The sequence below is a fragment of the Schistocerca nitens genome, chromosome 6 (assembly GCF_023898315.1).
Source record: "Schistocerca nitens isolate TAMUIC-IGC-003100 chromosome 6, iqSchNite1.1, whole genome shotgun sequence".
NCBI lineage: Eukaryota > Metazoa > Arthropoda > Insecta > Orthoptera > Acrididae > Schistocerca > Schistocerca nitens.
In genome coordinates this window covers 420,120,278-420,143,016 of record NC_064619.1, presented here as the reverse complement: position 1 = coordinate 420,143,016, position 22,739 = coordinate 420,120,278, and the positions used below count along the sequence as shown (strand labels likewise).

The window sequence follows — 22,739 nt, the reverse complement described above, 5'->3', positions numbered from 1 at the left end:
TAAGTCACATCATCTTTATTTTTAGATATATAATATTAGAATTATATTTTTTAAAAAAAGTGACACACCACATATACACCATCATACTCAGAGAAATCTGTTTAATAACATTCAAAAGGTCATGAAAAAATTATTGATATAAGTCTGTCAGTTGCATGAATGCATCAAATACAATTAAGAAATTAGTAACTCAGGAAGGGTTTGTTGGTGTAGACCAAACAGCAAGGGGATACCAACTTTGTGTGTTTCTTTAGTCATCAGGGAGTAATGAAATGGTAAAAAGTTGCAGTTCTAAATTAATGAAATTTGTCTCTAGAATGAACATTCATAAAAAAAGGAAAGAAAAGTCATGAGGCATAATTGCTGGCCAAGAAGTGAAATATACACTCCTGGAAATGGAAAAAAGAACACATTGACACCGGTGTGTCAGACCCACCATACTTGCTCCGGACACTGCGAGAGGGCTGTACAAGCAATGATCACACGCACGGCACAGCGGACACACCAGGAACCGCGGTGTTGGCCGTCGAATGGCGCTAGCTGCGCAGCATTTGTGCACCGCCGCCGTCAGTGTCAGCCAGTTTGCCGTGGCATACGGAGCTCCATCGCAGTCTTTAACACTGGTAGCATGCCGCGACAGCGTGGACGTGAACCGTATGTGCAGTTGACGGACTTTGAGCGAGGGCGTATAGTGGGCATGCGGGAGGCCGGGTGGACGTACCGCCGAATTGCTCAACACGTGGGGCGTGAGGTCTCCACAGTACATCGATGTTGTCGCCAGTGGTCGGCGGAAGGTGCACGTGCCCGTCGACCTGGGACCAGACCGCAGCGACGCACGGATGCACGCCAAGACCGTAGGATCCTACGCAGTGCCGTAGGGGACCGCACCGCCACGTCCCAGCAAATTAGGGACACTGTTGCTCCTGGGGTATCGGCGAGGACCATTCGCAACCGTCTCCATGAAGCTGGGCTACGGTCCCGCACACCGTTAGGCCGTCTTCCGCTCACGCCCCAACATCGTGCAGCCCGCCTCCAGTGGTGTCGCGACAGGCGTGAATGGAGGGACGAATGGAGACGTGTCGTCTTCAGCGATGGGAGTCGCTTCTGCCTTGGTGCCAATGATGGTCGTATGCGTGTTTGGCGCCGTGCAGGTGAGCGCCACAATCAGGACTGCATACAACCGAGGCAGACAGGGCCAACACCCGGCATCATGGTGTGGGGAGCGATCTCCTACACTGGCCGTACACCACTGGTGATCGTCGAGGGGACATTGAATAGTGCACGGTACATCCAAACCGTCATCGAACCCATCGTTCTACCATTCCTAGACCGGCAAGGGAACTTGCTGTTCCAACAGGACAATGCACGTCCGCATGTATCCCGTGCCACCCAACGTGCTCTAGAAGGTGTAAGTCAACTACCCTGGCCAGCAAGATCTCCGGATCTGTCCCCCATTGAGCATGTTTGGGACTGGATGAAGCATCGTCTCACGCGGTCTGCACGTCCAGCACGAACGCTGGTCCAACTGAGGCGCCAGGTGGAAATGGCATGGCAAGCCGTTCCACAGGACTACATCCAGCATCTCTACGATCGTCTCCATGGGAGAATAGCATCCTGCATTGCTGCGAAAGGTGGATATACACTGTACTAGTGCCGACATTGTGCATGCTCTGTTGCCTGTGTCTATGTGCCTGTGGTTCTGTCAGTGTGATCATGTGATGTATCTGACCCCAGGAATGTGTCAATAAAGTTTCCCCTTCCTGGGACAATGAATTCACGGTGTTCTTATTTCAATTTCCAGGAGTGTATGTTTAGCACTGCTGATTGACAGCTACAGAAGTACACATACTATCCTAGCTTTCAGAATTATTAGTTCCTCCCTCAGGGAGGAGAAAGGCTCAAGTTGAGGAAGTTTAAAAAAAGAGGGGCAAGGTCACTCAGACTTCAGGCCAAAAGGAGCTCACCTATTGGGAGGATGGAGGGAAACAAATATGAAGGGGAAGATGTCAGGGAGAGCAGGAGCATAAATATATATCCTTTGACAGCTGCCACTCCTTCCACATGAAATCTTCTTTTCTTTGAAATCTAGATATCTACAGAAATATATCTTCTCTACCACTGAATCTCTCCATACATACACCTACAACCTCTTCCATACTGCCTTCTCCCACAACTAGCCCACAAATCTTATTCACATACAAATCTCCACGGCAGTACCCTCATCTCACCTGAAACATCGCTGCACTAGTCACGACTTTCTTGAGTCAAGTCCTGAAATGAGAACCTCTCTCTCTCGTATTCTCCCAACACCACCTACTTTTGCATTCCACCACCTTCCTAACCTCCACACCATTATAGTGAAACCATTATCTCTAATCCAAAGGTCCTGCAACCATTCTCTTTGAAAAACCTAGCTTCCTGAACCCACTCACTAACAGCTATTCTTGGTCAAACATCGGGAAATCCTATAATATCAAAGGAACAGCAGCTAGTGAAGATGTGAATGTTATTATCAATGAGCATCAAGTAAGGGTGCACTTTGAAACACCCAGTACCCAATTTCTGAACAAAACTTAAGTGACAACCTAAGAAGGGGATAATAAGCTGAAGATGTGAATTGAAGTTTGCGTCAGGGAGAGCATTGTACTAGGGTAGTGCATGCAGCTGTGTTAGCTATACTGCCGTGGTGGTGTAATGGCTATCCCCACCGCCTAGAAATCAATGAAACCTGGGCCCGAGCCCCAGCTGCAGCACAAATTTTAATCCACTTCTTCAGCTTCTTTCATTATCATAGATAAAGATGAGACTCAAATATCTCAAAGAAAATTTATTTATATCACACTCAAGTGAGTTGGGTGCCTGCTGCATCACATGGGCTATTTGAATCTCCACACCTGAAACTAGTTCACTGAGATGGAGACGGAAGCTTTCCCCTCAACACATCCATATATCTGGACATCTTTCTGAACTTAAATGTGTCTTTTTTCATTCTCATTATTTTTATGTTTATTTTTATTTATTATGTGCCATTATTTTCTTTATTGGTTTATTGGTTTTCATCTTTGTTACACTCCCACCTTTCCTTATAATTTTTCTCATATACTTTCTTCTTTCCATATCACGTTTCTCTTAGTTATTAATTACACTATTATTTCTCTTCCTTTAATCCAAGTTTTCTTCTCTCTCTCTGCACTGAATCATGGACAGTGCTGATCAGCATAGTGGGCCTACTCTCTTTGATCTACTCTCTTTGACTCTTTACCGTTCACTTTTGTCTTGCATCACTGTCAAACCAGGTGGAACCCTCACATCCTGGCGTCTGAGTGACCTGCCCTTCCCTTTAATCTTCTCCAACACATTCCTCTCTCCTCCTCAAGGAAATAATTAGCAGTATCAATTGTGGTACATCCTCAAGATTGAGTACTGTCCATAAATTCTGATTCACAAAACATTTTAGTTATTCCCAGAGGGTATCTTTCACTCTGACACAGAAAGTGCATTGTTTTAAAACTTAATGGCAGATTAAAACCATGTGCTGAAGCTGGACTCAAACCTGGAACCTTGTCTTTCCTGGGCAGTGCTATTCCTTACAGAGCTATCTACAAATAACTCATGACCCACCCTCATCAGTACACTTACATTAGTATCTCTTTCCTACATTACAAACTTCACATAAATTCTCCCAAATACCTTGCTGGATCACCACTCCTGGACTAGAGGGCACTGCGGAGAAATGGCTTATCCACAGCTATCTGCCAGGAAGTTTTAAAATGTGTGAGTTTACAAGTAGAAAGTAAAACATAGTTAGTAACCCAATTTTCTTCTTAAGAGAATCACTTAATGAAAAATCTGCTCCCTTGGGCCTCACTAATATGGTAATTAAAAGAGTTCTACTGAGTCTGTAGCATATGAAATGTTATGCAGTTGCTACGTGTTCAGAGAGGGGAAGATTAGGAAAATGGAAAAAGTTAGTTTTGACCAATTGATTTGGGTTGCCACTGTCTTTTTCAGTAATACCTCTTTCTCTTGTTGAAGAAACTGCTTAAAATTACTGTTAGTTACCCAAGACTGGTATTTTAATTTGTTTACATCCTGCTACAGTTTTTCAAGTTTTGACATGGCATAGTTAATATATTTATACATCAGGAAAATGAAGGTGTGCATAAACAGGTGTAACATAGGGGTCAACCAGTAATTTTAGGTGGGGTCTGGATACTTCTAAAAAAAAGGCCACTCATATTCCTTACTAAATTTAATTTTCACTCACAGAATGAAAAGAAATACATTAGATAGGCACAACTGTATTAAAAAATCAATGGGAGAAATTATATTTGTGGTTTTGAGGAAGCTTTTTGTAGTCAGGTTCACTTCGGGAGCAGCTTACACAAAGAGTGTCTTAAGGTGGGTGACTGTTGACATTGGCCCTTCAAAAAAATTCATTTTTGAAAATGAAATTTCCACAAACATATGTGGAGCCAAACATGGCAGTCAAGTAAACAGCTTATTTTTTTTCAGTTTTTATATTTTTCTGGAACATGTTTACTCCAAAATTCTTCTCCAAATGCAGTTTTATACATCGGCAAGGGGATGTCTGCCTGAAAGCCTATTACCTCCATTTTGATTAAAGGCTTTGAAATGTGGAATAACTTTGCAGCCACATCAGTCCATTCTGTCACTGGAGAAACTTCAAAAGTAAAATTAAGAATCATGACAACTTCTCTATCTCTGTGAAGTCTTAGAATCTTGCTGCAAATTCCTTTCTAAGATCTGACATAAAATTTGAAAATATTGTGATATCTATTTCAGAATTATTTTTATATTCAAGCATTGTTGGAAAGTAAATAAATTCTTGACTTGAAATATTTTTTTCACAGGTATCTAGTTTTCAATGGAAAGAAGACACTTTGTATAACATCATATACCAATTTTCCACAGCTAGCACAATGTGATCCTTTGCTAGAAATTCCAGATGCTTCCTTGCTTCTTCTGCATTAAAGTTATCAAAGGAGGAGGTTACTTCTCCTTTTACTTGGCAAAAACATTCAGTCACTTGACCTTTACTTTGCCAGCATACACTGCTGTGCTTCAGTAAGTCAGAATGTGCTGAATCATACTCAGGTAGGAACTCTGTGAACTACCTTTGCCGAAGAGTAGAATAAGGCCTCATAAAATTAATCAGTTTATTAAGCTGTCCAGAACTTCTTTCAAAGTGGCACTACGTTTTCCATAAAGGGCTGCCTGGTGAATTATGCATTAATAAGATACTAGACCCAAATTCTTATCTTTCATTCTCTTTACTAGCCCTTTTCTTTGCCAATCATCACTAGAGCCCTGACAGTTGAAAGAGACTCCATTTTATCACAACTAATGTTTGATTTTGTCACAAAGACATGAAAAGCCTTGAATAAATCGTCTCCACCTTCAAACTGTAATATTGCTAGCAATTCTTCCCCAAATGCTTTACTTTCAAGATCCAAGGATTGTAACAAAGTTAACATCTGTTTTCCATAAACAATTTCACATGATTTATCAAGTGTTATGGTGTAGCAAGGTATTTTCTGCAGAAGTTCAAGCAAATACTTTACTATCAGCAGCCAAAATTGTGATTCTACTTGTATTGCTTCTTTCTGATAGTGGAATACCTTGAACTACGGCAACAACATCTTCTCTTCAAAAAATGAAATGGTCATATCTAACATACATCTTTTTACTATCTCAGAGGCTGACAATGACTTCTGATGTTTGAGCATCTAACACTTATGCAACACTGCTTTGGCAGATTTTTCTTTCCTGCTCATAGAGTGATTCAGTAAGGCCATCTTTTATTATATGAAGCTAGCTATGCCTGGAGTTTTTCTTGACAAGTTCCACTATACAGAGGAAAATGTTATGCAGCTGCTGATGAATTGTTATGCAGAGTCACTTTAAATTGGCACCTCTAATAAAAGCAACAGTCTCGATGCCTATGAGGCAAACTGGAACAGCTCTGGGCCTATCAGACAGTGTAAAACAATGTTGTTCAGCCTACTTAAGTCTGTTACAAGCATCAACAATAACAAGATGAAATTAAGAACAGCTCCATACAAGAACACGACTACTGATGAACTGACAATGAAAGTTATCTGTTTTATTTAAATTCGTTTTTTATAAAAACACCACTGCCCTGAACAAAGCACATGCCAACAGAGTCACTTCTCTGCATCAGATCATCATCGCCATGTAAACCCACCACAAAGGTAAAACTGTCATTTCACATCAGTTTCGTAAAGTGATGTTAAGCTTTTGCTCGCATTATGAGTACAAAAACTGTGTTAAAATGAGTATGCCAGCTCCGCTTAACAGAAGCATTGTGGGTTATCAGTCAGAGATAGATTTATACAATTTCCTACTTCATTAAATAAAATTCTTGTGTTGCTTTCTGGTGTACAGAGCTTTTATGCAGACTAGCGTAACTTGCTGTGCTGGGTAGCCAGCTGCCCCTGCTCTCCAGCATACACTCCTACACTACACAGTATATCAACTATGTATTTAATCTACCAACTAATAATTAAGAACACAAATCAGCAACACAATTACTTGTAAAATACTATCAAAATTATACAGACGACACTAAACATATTGTTATTTGTTGAAAAATATGTTTTAAGTACTCTACTTCAGTAGCTTATTTTCAAAAGACTTTTGGCAGTCCAGTTTCTGACCTTCTGTAGTCTGGAGCTGGACCACAGTCCACCAGTTGTCAACCATGGGTGTAACACTTCACAATTACCATTCCAGACATGCGTGAATTAATAACTGAATTATTTAACTCCCTAGTTTCATATCCATCTCTTACCATTTCTTTCACCTCTGGCACTGTTTGTTAATGTGAAAAATGCTGAGCTGCACCATGGTTCGGAAACCATGTCAAACTGCATCTCCCCCTATAGCTTGTAAGTTTGCAGGTTGGAGGAATGCAATGGCATACCATGTCCAACAGAACCATGACCAGTAAAGAACTGTGGTGTTCAAAACAACCTTGCAGGAAAGGTGAAAAACAGTGAAATGAACTGCAATAGTAAAAAGTTTTATTAAAACCACTTGACCTAGGTTTTGATGTGTTTAAGTATGTCTTCTTCAGAAGGTTCAATGGTTGACAATGACAATGGTTACATAATGCTGTGGAGGTACATCAACAAACACTTAACGCTGATTGTCATTAGAAAATGCTTTACCACTGCACCTAGTGAACTTATGCCACACACAAGTGGCTAGACACAGTAATGACTTTGAAACAGACCTGGGTGACTAAAACTGATCCATGATTGCTCAACAGCTTTTTACAGCTCATAAGAATAGATTGAAACACATTCACAGTGGTCACACTATTTTCTGCAGCATTCAAAATGTCCTCAGTGGCTCTGAAATTAGGTGTTTCAGAGAGCCAGGTCAATATTGAAATGCACATGAAATGTTCATCAAACCATGTTAACATATGTCACCTGAATCGACTCACCAATTCAGGTGACCTTTATCCAAACTTTGAATGCCAAGTGTTGTTATTCCTATGGACATACTGGTCCCTGAGCCCTGTTATTAACACGGTCATTCATATACTTCTAGTAGCTCCTGCAGCCCTTAGAGTGAAGATGGTTTTGGTTGGTGTGGTGAATCATATGCTTTTGTTTTTCAGCACTGAGCTTGTGAGTGACATTTTCTACTATTACAGTAACAGCTGATCAACATTATTCCCCAGTATTAGCATATAGCTGATTGAAACATATGACATTAACAGCAGTGGTTTTCCCAAAATTGATGCACTCTAAAAATTGTGGTCCACAAGAATGCCAGAGCATACAGATCTTTACACATGGATTGCACCATCAATCTGGCCCATGGTTAAGGTCTAATATAGTGAGAATTGGGGTCACCTCAATCCTGTGTGTAACAGTTATTGAGACAGTCATCACAATTCATTCATTAGTCATTCACTAACTCATTTGCACAATTCTCTGCAAACTCCATCATGAAATAGAATTCTCAGGGATCTGGAATGAGAAAGATACAACAGTAAGGAACTGCTTCTGTATATAACTGTCATTAAAAATGTCTGCTTATTTCGCTTCCCAAATTTTATACATATATTAGTGGATTATTAATTAGTATGTTACAATATTATCAAAATTCCATGGCTTTGATAGTGCTGATGCTAAAGTTCACTTAATATTACATACGCTAATGGTCAAATGTCAAGTGGGAAAATATTAAAGTGGAAAGAGAAATACTCCAATTATCCCAAAAATGGTACAATACAGGATAGGAATACTACCTGCTTTGGAGACAGATGTGTGTTACCCCCCACAATTTCTCTGTCATATTTTTATTTACATTGTGAGAAGAGTTACTTCTTGGTGAAGTTTACAATATAATGCCAATAAGAATATCTCTGCATTACATTAATGTATCAGAAAATTGTTAAGTAGAAATTCCAAAGCTTTGAAAATGCTGGTTTTTACCTGTTATGTTGTCGGTTGATTTTACCTTATTGCTATACATGCTAATGGTAAAATGCAAGTGGAATAATATGTAAATTTCTAAGCCTCCTTGAAACTGCTAAGATGAAGATTGCAGCTCAGCATTGTCGAAAATGCTATGAAGTGTTGCTTTGGTGATAGCTCTAGGAGACACTTACTTTTTAGCATAGGTCACAATAAAGCCAACTAAATATCCACAATAACTAATACCTGGTCTTAACTGCACGATGAACTCTAACAATGTCTGCATGGCAATTATTGGAATAAGTAAAGGCGGCCTTAAAAGTTGCACTTTACTGGAAAACTGTGTAATGGATACTCTGAGAAGTTGGTCTGTATTCTACACATCCTTAAGTTGGTGTTCTCACTCATGACAGTGCAGAGATAGGCTTTTTCATTGTGTTTTGTTGCAAGGTTAGCAAGATAGAGACTGGACCAAGAAGAAAAGGAAGACTGTGGTCTATACATTTCCATTAAATCTGCAAAAGAATCTTGGTAACACGTTCATTTTGAAGGAAGTAATGTGATATAGCTGCAGAAGAGACACAAGTGTGATATTCACAATGGCTTTCACTCTGCAGCAGAGCGAATGCTTATTTGAACATTAGTAGCAGATTAAAACTGTGTGCCAGACTAGGACCTGATCCTGGAACCTCTGGCTTTTGTGTGCCAATGGTCTACCAAATATTCTATCCATGATGCCTCAGCATATAGAGCACGTGCCTGCAAAAGACAAAAGTTCTGGGTTTTTTGTCCCAATCAGCACAGAGTTTTAATCTGCCAAGATATTTCAAGTGTGGCATTGATTGGGACAGCATCATTATACTAACAGAGCTTCTCACCTTCATTGGATGTTGGAGAAATAATGTTAATGTGCAGAATAACAGAGATGAGCTCCTGGCCACATATGCAACTTTCAGGGGTGCGATTGGTACAGACCTTCTCTTCATGGATGAAAACACCTGTCAGCTGCTTTGGTAAATAAATTACATCCAGATGAAGATATCTGTCACAAGTACTGGCCAACAAGGTCTCTGGATCTGAATTCCATGGTGTGTATCTGTGCTACAGTAGGGGAATTACTTACACTGTCTGAATCCAACGATTCTTCTAGACTCCTGGAGAGCCCTGTCTCTGCTTACCTTTTGAACACTAGCGTATTTTAATGTTATACGCTGAGGAGACAAAAGTCATGGGATAGCAACTTGTACAAACACGGACGCAGTAGTATGGCATACACAAGGCATAACACGGCAGTGCATTGGCAGAGCTGCCATTTGTATTCAGGTTATTCACATGAAAGGTTTCCAACGTGATTATGGCCACAAAATAGGAATTTTAATAATTTTAAAAGCAGAATGGTAATTGGTACTAGATGCACGGGACACTCTATTTTGGAAATCATTATGGAATTCAATTTTCTGAAATCCACAGCCTTAACAGTTTGCCGAGAATACCAAATTTCAGGCATGTAAGGGCAATGCAGTGGCTGACACCCTTCACTTAATGACCGAGAGCAGTGGCATTTGCGTAGAGTTGTCAGTGCTTGGCAAGTAACACTGTATAAAATAGCCTTAGAAATCAATGTGGGACATATGAAGAATGTATCCTTTAGGACAGCACAGTGAAATTTGGCGTTAACGGACTATGGCAGCAGATGGTCAATGCGAGCAACCCTGCTAACAGCATGACATTGCCTGCAGCACTTCTCCTGGGCTTGTGACCACATTGGTTGGATCATTTCAGTTGGTAAGAGTTGATGGTAGAGAACGAGTGTGGTGCAGACCCCATAAAGCCTTGGACCCAGGTTGTCAACAAGACACTCTGCAAGCTGGTAGCGACTCAATTAACGGTATGGGCTGTGTCTATATGAAATGGATTGGGTCCTCTAGTCCACCGGGACTGATGATTGATTGGAAATGATTCTGTTTGCCTACCTGTAGACAATTTGTAGCCATTCATGATCTTAATATTTCCAAACAACATTGGGATTTTTATGGAAGACAATGTGACTCATCACCAGGTCACAACTGTTCACAATTAGTTAGAAGAACATTCTGGAAACTCTGTGTGAATGTTTTGGCCACTCAGATCACCCTACATGAATCCCATCAAACATTTATGGGACATAATCGAGAGGTCAGTTCATGCACAAAATCCTGCACCAGCAACACTTTCGCAATTACGGACAGCTATAGAGACATCATGGCTCAATATTTATGCAGAGGACCTCCAATAACTTGAGTCTACGCCATGTTGAGTTACTGGACTACGTCAGGCAAAAGGAGGTCCAAAACAATTTTAGGAGATATCCCATATGACTTTTATCACCTCAGTGTAAGAATGTGCAGGAAATTATTGCAAGATGAGAACTACTATGTACTGTAAGGGCAAGATAAAATACTTATGGCCTGACAGTGAAAGGCTGGGTGTTTACAGAGCTAAAATGCACTTCTATTTTCATTTAATGTGCTCAACAGTGAAACACTATGTCTAATGTTTTTTGTAAAGAGAAGATTCTCACCCGGAAGTGACATTTTGCAAAATACAGGTCTGTCAGTCACAACTTCCTCATCTGGGTCAAAATGTTTTCACTCATCAATTTCTTTTGGTCTAGGAGTGGTTGGAGGTCAGAAAGTGGGAAATGTTTTCATGTCAGAGCTTCTAACATTTTGAAATTCAAATCCCTCAAGAATTAGGGGACCAGCCTAGCAATTACATAAATGAACATGAGGAACTGCCTCAACCAGGATGGCCAGCATACCAACCCATGCTCATTAATCTGCCAGGCAGATATTATCTGAGTCTGGCTAACCACCCTCCTTCATAAGCTAGAGTGCGGCACATTATGCTTTATGAGCAGGTTGAATTTTTTAAAATGACCTTACATAATGGGTTGTGCACTTCTAATTACAGCTGCTGCTTAAACTTCAGGAATCTAAATGTACTTATGTCTAGACTGAGTCACCGTCTATAGTAACTTGAATGAGGGTACAGGTCACAATGCCAGGTGGAAGTTGAGCTATACATAATACAAATCACAATTAGATTGAGAATGAAAGTAGAATGAGACTAAATGTGGACTTATAGTTTTCTCTAATAAACTATCCTTTTCATGCAAATGTCTCATTGGTCTGCAAAGGAATTTTCCATGCTGTATCTTTGGTGTCTTAATGCTAATCAATCCATAAAACTTCAGTGACCTTGTCACCCTAAATGACTGCCTGTAGTCCCAGCTATCGTGACAGTAATTATGGATACAGAAAATGCTCCAGAAATATCTCCGTCATTATATCTTAGGTGCTCATGAATAGGTTGACACTCAAGAGTGCCTTTTAAAAGGGTCAGGTCTTTCATGGGTGATGGATTATTATTTTATGGTGAACTAGATGATCCCATTCACTTGACTGATAATGTATGAGTATGTAAGTGCACATTTACCCAAGAGTTTTCTACAGTATACTGTTTTTGTGCATATGTGTAAGAGTAATGTGTGGTGCTCACCATCAATCATTTTGTAAACATCTGTTCAAAGAGTTGGGCATTATGACTACTGCTTCACAGTACATTTATTCCCCCATGAAGTTTGCTGTTAATGATGTGCTACAGTTAAAAAGCAACAATTATGTACATAATTACAATACCAGAAGGTGGAATGGCATTCATTAATTCACATTACGTTTGTTTGTAGCACAAAAAAGGCCACAATAAAAATTTTTCATCACTTATCCAATGGTATGAAATGTTTAAGAAAGTTTCTCCTTGACAACTCCTATTCCATACAAGAATTGTTAATACTGTAACGTGTGAAAAGTTTTGGGTTGAAATTAGTAACACACATCTGGATGTCTCTTTTATTTTTGAATAAAAATAAATAAATAAAAAAAACACTTAGAAATGTTAAAAATTGAACCATATGGGCATATTAATTTGCGAAGTGAATTTAAAATGACTTTTTCCACATTACTACAATCTGCCATCCAAAATGATCCATGAAACTTGTGACTAACTCCGAAGGTTTCAGCCATAGGCTACATAAAGAGCTTAATTATAGCAAATACTATTTTAGAAGTCTTTCTTTTGGTCCTCATGTCAAACGTGCATTGAGTAATGGAGAACATCCCCCCAACTGACATGTGTAATAACTATTCAAGGTTACTTATTTTCCACTAGGATCAAAATGTAAATACTGATTGGACAGCCATTAGCTGCTAATGCATCAACACAGTAATTGGATCAAATACCATTCAAAAAGTACTGAGATAGCATCACACATCATGCCTTGTCTGTCCTCTCATATCCTGACTCACAAGCATGCCACACAAGGGAATATTATTCAACAAGAATCAACATAAGAGTTTCACAATGACCTCTTTTATGTAACTAGACAGTCTAAATGAATCACTTGATACATATGGGTGTGATGAAATTAAGACAGAAGGAAACTAGTATCTGAGCAGTAAAAAATGTAAAGAGGCAATATTAATTACACAGATTGTACAAATACAGAATAAGAAATTGCCAATATTCTTAAGATGGATGACAAAAGAAGATCATGGATTGATGTACTTGAGACTGTATTAAAACAATAAAGAGAAACAATTCAGAACAGTTTTTTTTAAATAGATGCTATGGAATGTTTCCAGGTGCCTACTTTATAGAGTTGTCTCTTTGCTGGGTTACATTTGCTTCACTACTAGTGAAGTATGATTACACTGGTCCCTAGAAATTTTTCTCTTCTTCAGACTTCTGCTGTTGTTGGACTGGTGCCACATCAAAAACTATGGTGAACTTTGAGTGTCTCTGTCACAATGAAACGCCAGATAAAAAAGTTACATCCTGGAGCTTTGGCCCCTAGCTTCACTTTGGAAATACTTACCTTGATTATTTCATAAGTATCAACTGAGTTATTTCCTTTCTGAAGTCTGCTGGAGCTCGCATTGTGATCCTCAGACGATTTTTGTTTAGTGGTTTTTGTAATGTTTCACCAACTTTAATGGCCAGTATTATTAAAATTTCACATTTCATTGTCGGTGATGAAACACGTGTGTTGGTGAAATATCAGAAAATCATTAAATGACCATTGGCCTAAGATCCTGAAATGGGCAAGAAGTTAAGTGGCTGTGAAAAACTCAACAACCCCAGGAGTGTGTTCTGAAGGCTGTTTGTGTATTTTATTTAAATGTCTGTACTGATTGCTGCGGTCCAGAAAGATAAATCTTCTTTTACTAACCATATATTTATTGCAAGTCTCTTCAGTTTATGTACCTATAGCTGTAAACTGTTCCACAAACTGAATTAAAGTTCTTTTCAGTTTGAATGAGGAAAGCAGTGCACTACTTGAGATTCTGGGCTCACACTGACAAGGACTGGGGTTCCAATCCCCTGCTTTGAGTTTTCCATACTTTTCCTCCCCTATGCTTATTGAAATCAGATTTTGTCAAAAATGACCTTGATGCCTACAGAAACTTAAAATCTCATCAATCTTCCCTTAGTTCTGTAAACCTTTGTAAGTGGGAAATAAATATGGAACACTCCAAAAATATGGCGAAAATTTCTATTTCTACAAGGTGCATTCTTTGACATTGCCATACGCTTGTGTGTAATTTCGAAATCTCCTAAAAGTGTTCCTGTAGTTACGTGCTAATGTGCTACGGAACAGGTACTGGTAGTGAACATAATTAGTCCTGAGCATTAATACTCTGTTTTGACGATTTGGCATAATCATGCTATCACTTACTGTGAACCATTTAGGAAAATCAAGCACAATCTGAATAAGGGTTGCTACATCTTAATTTAGACTTTCTTTTTACCGAGTTTGAGTTCATAATTGTCACCACAGCGGTTGATGGATTTCTAATCCCCCATTTTTTTGAAATGGTCTATAGTTTCCGTGATTCAGTGACAGTATTTCCGATTACCATGTACCGATAGCGTACTTCGGATTTCGACTTCAAATTTACAGCATACATGCATTAGGCTCGATTCTAAGTATTTTAAGCTATCTTTGTAGGAAATAAAAACAGTTGTTTCCACTGACTTAACGACAATTTGAGTTTGATTTCCACTCATGCAACACTGCAAGGCAGTGCGTAGTTGCATTTATTAATATCTATATTACTGTTTTTCTGTTTAGTGGTGAAATGTTTACAGAAAGTCGTTTTGTGAGCTTTCAAAATATCAGCTACTTAGAAGTTTGTAACTTACCTTAGAAACTTTTAATGTGTTCCTGATTGATCCGGCTGTTTGTACCTTGTTTATCCCATTCGCCAGCGAGAAAATTAATACCGGTACATGAAGAAGAGTTTGAAGAGCCTACTCCGTTACATCATAACACTTCCTTTTTCCATTGACTGGATTAGTTAATGTGGGCACTTTCACATATTATTGATTCCTTCTCTGTGTATGAGTAACTGTAGATAGCGATCGGTTTTTATCTGTGTCCTGTTTGGGGCGTGTGTGTTATAGACTAGTGTTTCCGTTTCGGAGGTGGTCAGCAAGTAAACTGTTTAAACACATATCTGAACATGCTAAAGTCTCAAGCAAACATTACTTTCTTCAGGTTGGAGCTATGGTAGGACGTAAGATAAAAAGTAATATCGTTACGAACATCTGGTAACATTTAATTCTGTATTGTCTTCTACTTACGAAAGTATACATTGCAAACTCTCTACAACAATTAGCAGCATACATTTTGTGCGTTTGATACGTGAATCTTCTGAACACATTACCTTCAGGACACCTCGTCGCAGTACAAAATACGGTTATCTAAAAAACCAGTAATTTATAAATCATAATTTATTTGGTTGATTAAAGGCATTTCTTTAAAAATACATTATTTTTGCCTTGTCACGGCATTTATCGTTTTCATATTTCGCAAACTCAATGCAACCCTTCAGTGAGTTACATGGGTTTGGAAGCTCGGTTAAAACAGCCTGCTTTCGCAGCAGTTAGATGAGTTTGAACTTTTCTGACAGTGTTTTATAAAAATGTTTCTCTTAAGACTTCAAACTTATATAATAGAGATAATTATCTTTTAGGGAATGACACTTTATATTCATACAGTTTAATTTCATAAACATACGGGATGCTTACAAACATGTTTAACAACTCAATTTAATTTAAATTTTATTAATTTATGTTCGTTTTTTATCATTCAAGAAATTCGAATGATTTGATGTACAATGCCAACACGATAGTTGCGGCACTAAATTGAACTTCAAAGCGCGGCTAATAGCGATCGGCGACTGTTGTTCCCTCCGTGACCTGCAGTTATTCTTCAGATCCTCTCCACTGTCGTCGGTTGAAACACACTCCTAGGTATTAAAAACGTGTAAGTACCTCAGGTTTTTTGCCAAACCACGTCTGTTAACAAAATCTTTCGTAACAGCATAAAAAGCTAATTATTATTTGTAAATTAAGCCCCCACGGCACTATTTTCTTTTCAGCATGCACTTTACAAGCACTAAATTGGGATGCAATCCATGGATACAAGAATTTTTTTCTTTGCCAGCATTTTTCCCGACCTCGGCAGCCTCTGTATGCCAACAAACAATTTATATTGCTGCAGAGAAGCAGTTAGGAAACATGTTACGGATAACGCCGAAGGTTACGTAGATGATCGCATAATGTTGTGTTCTAAACAATCGGAAAACAGGAATTCAGGCGAGTGATCAACAACCAGTTAAAATTACAATATTGAAGAGCTTTGACAGTGTGCTACCCCACTGAGAGGGCGTATTAGAACTGTTAATTCAGCGTGGTTCGCGTAGTTAGTCACCTCACTACTGCACATTGTGCTGTAGATTAAACAGTAGCAGTCTAACAAGTAAATTGCAATTTTGTGAAGAGGAAGATGGAAACATTTTGATACCAATTTCGTGTATATGTGAGTTTTAACCTGTTTATACTTCAGTAATAATAGTCTGTGTGCCACTGCCAGAATCAACCTTTTGCTTCCCTGTACTTGGCAGACCAACTCCTTTGTCACCGATCCGCAGCGCTTCGATACCAAAGCTACAAGAAATTCATAGACAAGTAGATGCATTAGATGTTTATCGGAACAAAATTGTTTTGGTAATGAACTTATTCACACTTGTTTCGACAGTGATAAGCAATAATGTTGTATTCAAGACTGCGATTTTTGGCTGTTACTGCAACGGGAAATAGAACGTTCGCAAGATATTATTATTACGATATTGTTATTATTACAGTTCTTGATACGACCCATAACTGATTGACTATATGGCTTCATTATTAATCGTACTTTGCCAGACAGCTCATCAAATAGCTCGACGACCCCATTATTTATTGCTAGAATGTTTGGTCGTAAATGCTGTGATTTATATTATTTTGAAACCGAAAGTAAGCGAAAATGAACAACAAACAAAATAAAGCTACGGCGCGGATACAGCGATTGTCGTGCAAGTGCTCAGTGAAATAAAGAGCCAAGACACAGTCTTCTTGTTCACAGAAATGAGAGACTCCCTAGCTAGCGAACAAGTAGACCCGTCTTCACATTGGCGAACACTTCATATCCGCCATCAGTTTGCCCCCATTTTTCAGATATGGTTCACTAAAGAACTGTACATTGGCGGATTGATTATTATCGTCCAGTATGTGACATGCTTCAACTTCTCTCTTCGATTTCCGTGGCAACTTTGAAATCAAGTCGAGTGGGTGAATGGGTGACAAAGTTTAACTGCCCACAACTTTTAGAATATATTATTGAAACGAAAGTTCTTCACGTTCTTGAATTACATAACAATGAAGTTTTTTGTACGCTATTTTTAGCAGAGAAGTATGCTTCTGGCTGCTTTTGAAACCCGCCACATAACTTTTACTCCATGCACCTGAAACTGATAGACGCCGTTATGCTTATTGTTGAATTTCATCGTAGGGTCATATCCAGTACCATTTTGTTTTATGCTGAGCTCTACTTTCCTAAAATTAACTTCCAGGTGGCAACATAAAATGCAGAAAAGTTAAGACGCAACTGTCCTAGTTGATTTTCATTGTACAGAATAGATATTAATCTTAAGCTCCGTAAAACCAAGGAATTTGTGAATTAACTTTTCGTTTCGATATACGTTAAATGATTAAATTTTCCAGATATTATTTCCAAATGTCGAGAGAAATATAAGGACAAGCACTTCGGCGATAGACTGTGTGAAGTTTAGATGAAAGTGTACTTTTACTTATGAAATATGTTTGACATACAGTTAATAAATATTATATTTCTCAACAATTCGTTTCGATAAAATCTTATGTGTGCTGCTGCTTTGTTAGCAGACACTGTAACTACAGCTATTATCCATGATTCTAGTCGTGTATACAAGACAATGTCAGCTTCACGGAGATATAAAAATTTGTGACGAGCAGATCACAGGAAAAACTTTGTTACAGTTTACAATATATCTCTTGATATTTACAAATTGTTATGCATCTTTTAAACTAATGAAATAAAAACAATTTTTGTGAGACAAATTCATGCATACCTTCTCGCGATTTCGATAACATGTATTGAACAATGCAAAGAGCACCTTTCAACCAATCGGAAAGGATCTGTTGAACAAGATATAATTGAGCTGTGCTGGAAGACTACGCAAAAGTAATATGTAGTTCTTCCGGCACCGTTAGTTTCAACGCTGCGAACCTAAGCCGCAGTTCTTTAACAATAACATTATCAACAATAACAATATATTGTGACCTAATAAGGTCTTTATTGCGTCTGCACGCGGCTTGCGTCGGTGCAGACGGAGAAGACAGTGGAAGAGTTAGTCAATTCCTCATTACAGCATCGTCCAGCGACAGGCTGCAGACAACAGTGAAGGGATAAACATTCATCAGACAATCGCTGACGAGCCGTCGATAGGCAGATTTCGTCCTGAGACACTGATCGCGTTGTAACACGTCCTTTGCGTAACTATTGTCCTCCAGTGAGTGCAACACAATCTCAGAACTTACGAGAGTACTTTACAATAGCTTGATAACAGTTTAAGGTCTAGCGAACTCAGCTTCGTTCACGCGTACAGTTCTTATTTTGGAGACAGAAATGGCAGCAGTTTCCACTAATTGTACAACGGAAGTTGAAAGATGTTGGTGAGTTACGAGGAATGACGTGGCCAAAGTCAGGAATTAACGTAGCGGCGGAGGCCGCTTTTATAGCGAGGTGTACGTCTTTACACTGCACTTTGGTCAGCGGAAGACCTGAACGCACTTCTATCACCGACGTCTAGAACATTATGATATGTGGCACCCGTCGTAAGTAACTTGCAGCCCCGGTGGGACAGAAGTCTTCGACGAACCATTCTCGTCGACAATGAGCTCGTTGCTCGCCGGTAACCTACTGGACGATGATGTGGGGGGCCGACAGGAGCACAGCCACGGTCGCGATAATGGTGAAGAGCGTGAAGATGATGAGGCAGAAGCGGTCGACGACCATGGCGGCGAACTTCCAGTCGCTGATGAGCTCGGCTTCCTCGTCAGCCTTGCGCATGCGGCCGGTGATGAACTGCAGCTCGCGCAGGATAGCCTGCAGCTCGCGCTGGGCAGACGAGCAGGGCGCGTCGTCCAGTGTGGCCGCAGTGGCAGCTCTCGGCAGGTAGCCGCCGCCCGTCGGCGCAGGAGCGCTATTCGCCGCCAGCGTGGCCGCTGCCGCCGCAGCCGCGTGGTGGCGGAAGTCGTCGTCGATGTCGAGCACGTTGGCCAGCAGGCTCTTGGAGGAGCGCTCCTTCAGCTCCAGCTCTTTCATGCGATTGCTCATGAGGATGGTCTTGCGTGTGATCTTCTTACCCGGACGACTCATCCCGAGGATCCACGGCAGCCACTGCAGGAACACGCTCTTGATCTGCGCACAACGGAAAGAAAAACCACAGTGATTAGCTATCAGCTGTGCAGCAGATTTTATCGTGCTGTGCAGGGTGTAATGTCGAATCCCTCTACGACGACGTAATAACAGGGAGTGCACAAAAAATGGAAACACCAGACATGCACTGAAGTGCCAAGGAAACTGGTATAGGCATGCGTATTCAAATACAGAGGATGTAAACAGGCAGAATACGGTGTCGCGGTTGGCAACGCCTGTATAAGGCAAGTGTCTGGTGCAGTTGTTAGATCGGTTACTGCTGCTACAATGGCAGGTTATCAAGATTTAAGTGAGTTTGAACGTGGTGTTATGGTCGGCGCTCGAGCGATGGGACACAACATCTCCGAGCTAGCGATGAAATGGGGATTTTCCGTACGTCCATTTCACGAGTGTACCGTGAATATCAGGAATCCGCTAAAACCAAACCTCCGACATCGCTGCGGCCGGAGCACTTTATTTCCATATTAATATCATTCTGCGATGTTAGCAGTGTTCCCAGATAGCAATTTCACTATACATTCTATTTGTGCCAGGTCAATTTCCTACAGTGTATTTAGTTCTGGTCGTATTATTCGCACTCTTATTTAGTTTTATTGATGTTCACTTCCAGTCCCATTTCTATTGATGCTGCCATCAGTGCCCTACATGTTTGTTTAGTAGCTAATTCTGTTCTTGCAGCAGTATCCACATCATCAGCGTAGGCCAGAACCTGCACTATTCTATTGTATATTGCACCTGTTATATTGAATTGAGCTATTCTTATTACCGTCTCTAGTAATATGTTAAAAAGGCATCTCCTTCCCTGAGTGCACAGTTAATTTCAAAACTTAAGTTAAATTTCCCTGTATCGTACTTTACATTCCACTTTCCCCACAGCCAAACTCATGAGATGAATTAAGTGTTTTTGTATGCCCATTTCACTCATAGCTTCAATGAGCTTATTTCTTTTGATGGTATCATCTGCTGCTTTAAAATCAACAAATGTATGATGTGTTTCTACACTGTATTTCTTTGCTTTTTTTTTTCAATATCTGCCTCACAGTGGATATTTGGTCAATAGCTGATTTGACAGATCTAAAGCCTGCTTCATATCTCCCAACTCCTTTTTCTGCGAAAAATTTTACACTGATAGAAAGCAGGGAGGAGAATATTGTACTCTACTGGCCATTAAAATTGCTACACCACGAAGATGACGTGCTACAGACGCGAAATTTAACCGACAGGAAGAAGATGCTATGATATGCAAATTATTAGCTTTTCAGAACATTCACACAAGGTTGGCGCCGGTGGCGACACCTACAACGTGCTAACACGAGGAAAGTTTCCAACCGATTTCTCATACACAAACAGCAGTTCACCGGTGTTGCCTGGTGAAACGTTGTTGTGAGGCCTCGTGTAAGGAGGAGAAATGCGTACCATCAAGTTTCCGACTTTGATTAAGGTCGGATTGTAGCCTCTCGTGATTACGGTTTATCGTATCGCGACATTGCTGCTCGCGTTGGTCCAGATCCAATGACTGTTAGCAGAATATGGAATCTGTGGGTTCAGGAGGGTAATACGCAACGCCGTGCTGGATCCCAACGACCTCGTCTCACTAGCAGTCGAGATGACAGGCATCTTATCCGCATTGCTGTAACGGATCGTGCAGCCACGTCTCAATTCCCGACTCAACAGATGGGGACGTTTGCAAGACAACAACCATCTGCACGAACAGTTCGACGACGTTTGCAGCAGCATGGACTATCAGCTAGCAGACCATGGCTGCGGTTACCCTTGACGGTGCATCACAGACAGGAGCGCCTGCGATGGTGTACTCAAAGACGAACCTGGGTGCACGAATGGCAAAACGTAATTTTTTCGGATGCATCCAGGTTCTGTTTACAGCATCATGATGGTCGCATCCGTGTTTGGCGACATCGCGGTGAACGCACATTGGAAGCGTGTATTCGCTATCGCCATACTGGCGTATCACCCGACGTGATGCTACGGGACCCGTGGCTCTACCCTTCATTCGATCCCTGCGAAACCCTACATTTCAGCAGGATAATGCACGACCTCATGCTGCAGGTCCTGTACGGGCCTTTCTGGACACAGAAAATGTTCGACTGTTGCCCTGGCAGCACATTCTCCAGATCTCTCACGAATTGAAAATGTCTGGTCAATGGTGGCCGAACAACTGGCTCGTCACAATATGCCAGTCACTACTCCTGATGAACTGTGGTATCGTGTTGAAGCTGCATGGGCAGCTGTACCTGTACACGCCATCCAAGATCTGTTTGACTCAATTTACAGGCGTATCAAGGCCGTTATTACGGCCAGAGGTGGTTGTTCTGGGTTCTGATTTCTTAGGATCTATGCACCCAAATTGCGTGAAAATGTAGTCACATGTCAGTTCTAGTATAATATATTTGTCCAATGAATGCCCGTTTATCATCTTCATTGCTTCTTGGGGTAGCAATTTTAATGGCCAATAGTGTAATCCAGTGCAGTTCAAAGGAACAATGAGATATACACTCCTGGAAATTGAAATAAGAACACCGTGAATTCATTGTCCCAGGAAGGGGAAACTTTATTGACACATTCCTGGGGTCAGATACATCATATGATCACACTGACAGAACCACAGGCACATAGACACAGGCAACAGAGCATGCACAATGTCGGCACTAGTACAGTGTATATCCACCTTTCGCAGCAATGCAGGCTGCTATTCTCCCATGGAGCCGATCGTAGAGATGCTGGATGTAGTCCTGTGGAACGGCTTGCCATGCCATTTCCACCTGGCGCCTCAGTTGGACCAGCGTTCGTGCTGGACGTGCAGACCGCGTGAGACGACGCTTCATCCAGTCCCAAACATGCTCAATGGGGGACAGATCCGGAGATCTTGCTGGCCAGGGTAGTTGACTTACACCTTCTAGAGCACGTTGGGTGGCACGGGATACATGCGGACGTGCATTGTCCTGTTGGAACAGCAAGTTCCCTTGCCGGTCTAGGAATGGTAGAACGATGGGTTCGATGACGGTTTGGATGTACCGTGCACTATTCAGTGTCCCCTCGACGATCACCAGTGGTGTACGGCCAGTGTAGGAGATCGCTCCCCAAACCATGATGCCGGGTGTTGGCCCTGTGTGCCTCGGTCGTATGCAGTCCTGATTGTGGCGCTCACCTGCACGGCGCCAAACACGCATACGACCATCATTGGCACCAAGGCAGAAGCGACTCTCATCGCTGAAGACGACACGTCTCCATTCGTCCCTCCATTCACGCCTGTCGCGACACCACTGGAGGCGGGCTGCACGATGTTGGGGCGTGAGCGGAAGACGGCCTAACGGTGTGCGGGACCGTAGCCCAGCTTCATG

General features: G+C 40.9%; 1 protein-coding gene across 1 annotated transcript in view; it reads right to left on the bottom strand.

The window, feature by feature from the left end:
- Window positions 1-15,156: 15,156 nt before the first annotated feature.
- Window positions 15,157-22,739, bottom strand: part of LOC126263383 (neuronal acetylcholine receptor subunit alpha-7) — a 316,056-nt gene continuing 308,473 nt past the window's right edge. The window contains exon 9 of the mRNA XM_049960476.1: window positions 15,157-19,362. Within this exon, the coding sequence (XP_049816433.1) occupies window positions 18,859-19,362 (504 nt within the window). The 3' untranslated portion in view covers window positions 15,157-18,858. The remainder of the gene's footprint in view (window positions 19,363-22,739) is intronic.